At 41.4% G+C, this 3,582-nt stretch overlaps 1 protein-coding gene across 1 annotated transcript; it reads left to right on the top strand.

Moving 5' to 3' along the window:
- The first annotated feature begins 800 nt into the window (after positions 1-800).
- hoatz (HOATZ cilia and flagella associated protein) lies at positions 801-2,381 on the top strand. Its single transcript, XM_084925086.1, has 2 exons — positions 801-1,388; positions 1,825-2,381. Exon 1 carries the CDS (start codon positions 892-894, stop codon positions 1,357-1,359), a length of 468 nt encoding a protein of 155 aa, XP_084781212.1. The 5' UTR covers positions 801-891; the 3' UTR covers positions 1,360-1,388; positions 1,825-2,381.
- The last annotated feature ends 1,201 nt before the right edge of the window (positions 2,382-3,582 follow it).

Genomic DNA, 3,582 nt, shown 5'->3' with positions numbered 1-3,582 from the left:
ATAGCAGACACATCTGGGCTAGTTTTAGCACTGATGGCTCAGTTACATGTAGTCCAGACAAGTGTCAAAGGTCACGAGGAGAGAAAAACTACGGATTACAGCGATCGTAGTGTGAGCCGGACGTGCAGACATAAAAAACAAGTCTCCTTCTTTGTTCTTAAAACAAAACAACTAAAATAAAAAGATTATTGTGTCCGAATCTGTTTCTCAATAATGCCATCATTTTACTTTTCTTTGCTTTTTCTTTGCTTCATGAAAGTCCAAATTCAATCCTTGCCAGACTATTTCAGTTCTTATTCATTTATTTAGATCATTTATTTTCATTATGATCATAGTTTAAGGAAATCCACTTTATGAAAAAGACAAATTCCTGGATTTTTCCTGGATATCCATCCTTTGGCAAGCCCTATTTTTAACCAGTTTTATTAACTGGGGTTTCATTTAATTAAGCTTAATTGACATTTTTGTTTATCAGATGGTCAGAAACATTAAGAATGGCTCAAAAGAGAGCGCCAAAACATAATAATAATTAGGCTACTGTATGTGATCAGGAAGGTTTATGTGCACAGTCAACTCTGGTCTGCAGCACAGACTGAAACGGTTTTGTGAACTTTACTCAATCACAGCTTAAATCTATGAGATTAAGTGATGGGCTGTCACTGTATCACGTATTTTCCTCTTCTAAAAATTGGCACTGACAGACAAAAGCGACTGAAATGATTACATTAATCCTGCTTTTGCATTTATTTTGAAAGGCTTACGCGCGTCAAGAAAATCTTGACTCCTGCTGGCTTGCCGTAGTCTATTTCCATGGTGACAACAGTAAACAAGAGCGCCGTTATCTGTTTAAATTAAAAGTTTCTCTGGGCTGTTTCTGGCCCGAAGGCACAAATGTCCGTTCAGGCGGATCCTCCGGAGCAGGAGGAGACTGATCTGCTCTTCATCGTGTTTGAAGGATCCTCCCCGGAGGATGTGTCCCACGCCAGGCAGCTGTGGAGCTCCCTGTCCCTGCTGCCGCCGCTGGAGTCGCGGCTGGTGTCGGCGGATATCCGCCAGAGGCTGCCGGTGTCTCGGCCGCAGCGCAGCGGCAGCATCGCCGCCGCCGGTCCCGCTCCGGAGCCGCAAAGAGTCCCCGATCCCCGGCAGAGGCAGGAGGAGAGGCAGCGGTACGCGGCCATGGGGGACCAGAGGAAGGAGATCCTGGCTCTGCTGAGGAGGCAGAGGGAGCGGAGGATCCAGAAGGAGCTGCTCTCTGTGGCCTTCAAGCCCAAAGGGAAGGTCGGCAGAGAAAACAAAGGAAAAGAAAAGCCTGAGGAGGACTCTGAGGAGGACAGGGAGCTGGTCAGGCAGCTTCAGTAGGAGGAAACTGGGAGTGTAGAGAGGAGCAGGTGTGTTTGAGATAAATGCAGGATTAGTTTAAAGTGTTCAGACAACAAAACGTCTCTCACACACTGCCTTAATATATCAAAACCAGTTTATCCATATGACTGCTAGCGTCTTCAGTATGGGCACACTGTGGGAAAAACAGATATGTAAAGCAGTGTAAAAAAAAAAGTATTATAAAGGGGAGCCAAACAGCTCTGGTGGCGACTAAATAATATTTTAAATACTGATCTTCTGACGATCCTGTAGAACAACCGGAAGTCACAAAAAATGGGACTAAAGTGGTTAAAAATTAAATGAGGGAGACCAGTTTCCTGTTTCTTTTTCTAAAGAATGCACTTCTGTAAATATACTTATATAATATTAAATAACATTACATTATGCAATAAAAGCCGCTATCCTAATTAAATGGTTCAGGTCATGTCTTCTGTTCTATTACAGGTGTTCCTCAGGGATCCATTCTGGGACCTCTTTAATTCACTGGGCTGATAACATTCAAAGCCGGTGATTTTAAAGTATATCTGGTCATTAAAATGTTTCATTTTTGTTTAACTGAAAAAATGAACCACATTACATTTATATGCAAAGAAGATGCTTTATAGGCCAAAATATTTTTGAGTAGTCACCAGCAGCCCATCTAAGTTTAGGGGGTGAGTGTTCGATTAACATTCACTGCTGTTTGAAGAATTCTGTAAGGGGGGAACATGTATGTTTTTATCCACATAATTGTATAGATTTTTCCACCCAACAGCATCACTTTCATTGAAGAGACATGTCACATCACACACTTTTACAAGTTTTATAAGCTTGTATGATGTAAGTCTTACCAGGTTTTATTTAAAATTTAAAATGCACTCTTTATTGGAAAGGTAACAACCTCTGCTTTCTAAAAATATTCCTAAATGTCATGGACAAAAATAAAACCCATTTATTCTGCTGATGAGCTGCTGGGTCATAAGAAACTATATCTGCTAATTAGCTTCACACAGAGAACAGATGAGGCGTGTTTTGTAGTTTTAATCAGATTTTTTTATGTAAATAAGAATAATCTGATTGTGTTTGGAGTGTTAGACTGATGCTGGTGTCAGACACAGGGTACACAGCAGTTTGCTTCAAACAGCATTACATAATGTGATGTGAAGCCTGTGTGGATATTCAAATTCCAAATGTCCAGTGGAGAAGGGCCAACCATAATAGGATAAGAAGAGTCCTGCTGACTGTTGACTTGAGCTAATTTGGTTAAAGTTTTCAAAGCGCACAGAAGCCCATCGCCTACAAACACTCTTTAACCTCTCAAACCCAGATTGTGAGAGTAAGTCACTCTTAAGTGACTCTAAAGTGATCCTCCACTCAAAATCCAAGTATCCGAGTATCAATAATGCCCTTCAGCGCTGGCTATAATAAGAACGTCACTAGTACCTCTCCTAATGATCATTTCTTTTATGGCATTGTTGAAACTTTAATGTTGGATGTTGTGGAGATCCTAATGCGACCCAATCTTACCATAACCTTTGACAGAAGTTCAGTAAGGGCTTTATTGCTTTATTACTTCTTCTTATGTCCTATTATTGGATTGTCAGTCATCTGTGAAGTACTTTGAAGTTCACCAACCTGCTTGAAAGGTGCTTACAAGTATGATTCATTATTTCTCAAAGAGACCATTATGAACATCAACAGGCTTGGCTCTATAATAGCTCACACAGAGTTTATATTAGATACACTTCTCCTCTTATAGTGTGCTGTAAATTGAGAGAACCAATCCCATTTGGATTATGAGTAATAATGCCGTGACCATCCAATCAGACCTACTTTGGGCTGCGACACTGTGAACGGTCCGACATCTTCCTCCTTGAGATTTGGACAGCCTTAATTTGGAACACCTGCCAGTTTGTCCCGTTCAGCCGCGGCCTTTCTGAGAGCGCAGTTATGTCAGTAATTGCACTCAGATCTGTCTCTTGTCATCATCGTGGTCTGAAAACATTGTGATACTCAACTGGAGGTTCAAAATAGAACTTCTCCAAACCCGTGCTTGATGTCATAGTGGCTGTGTACATCTTTTATGTACAGTCTATAACATGGGTGGGGGAACTCTTGGGCTTGAGGGCCGGTGTCCTGCAGGTTTTAGATGTGTCCTTGATCCAACACAGCTAGTTTAAATGGCTAAATGACCTCGTCAACATGTCCTGAGGTTCTCCAGAG

This window comes from Perissodus microlepis, chromosome 4 (assembly GCF_051167445.1).
Source record: "Perissodus microlepis isolate ML-2025 ecotype Zambia chromosome 4, ASM5116744v1, whole genome shotgun sequence".
NCBI lineage: Eukaryota > Metazoa > Chordata > Actinopteri > Cichliformes > Cichlidae > Perissodus > Perissodus microlepis.
Note: the sequence above shows the minus strand (reverse complement) of the source record. Positions and strands in the feature narration are given on the sequence as shown.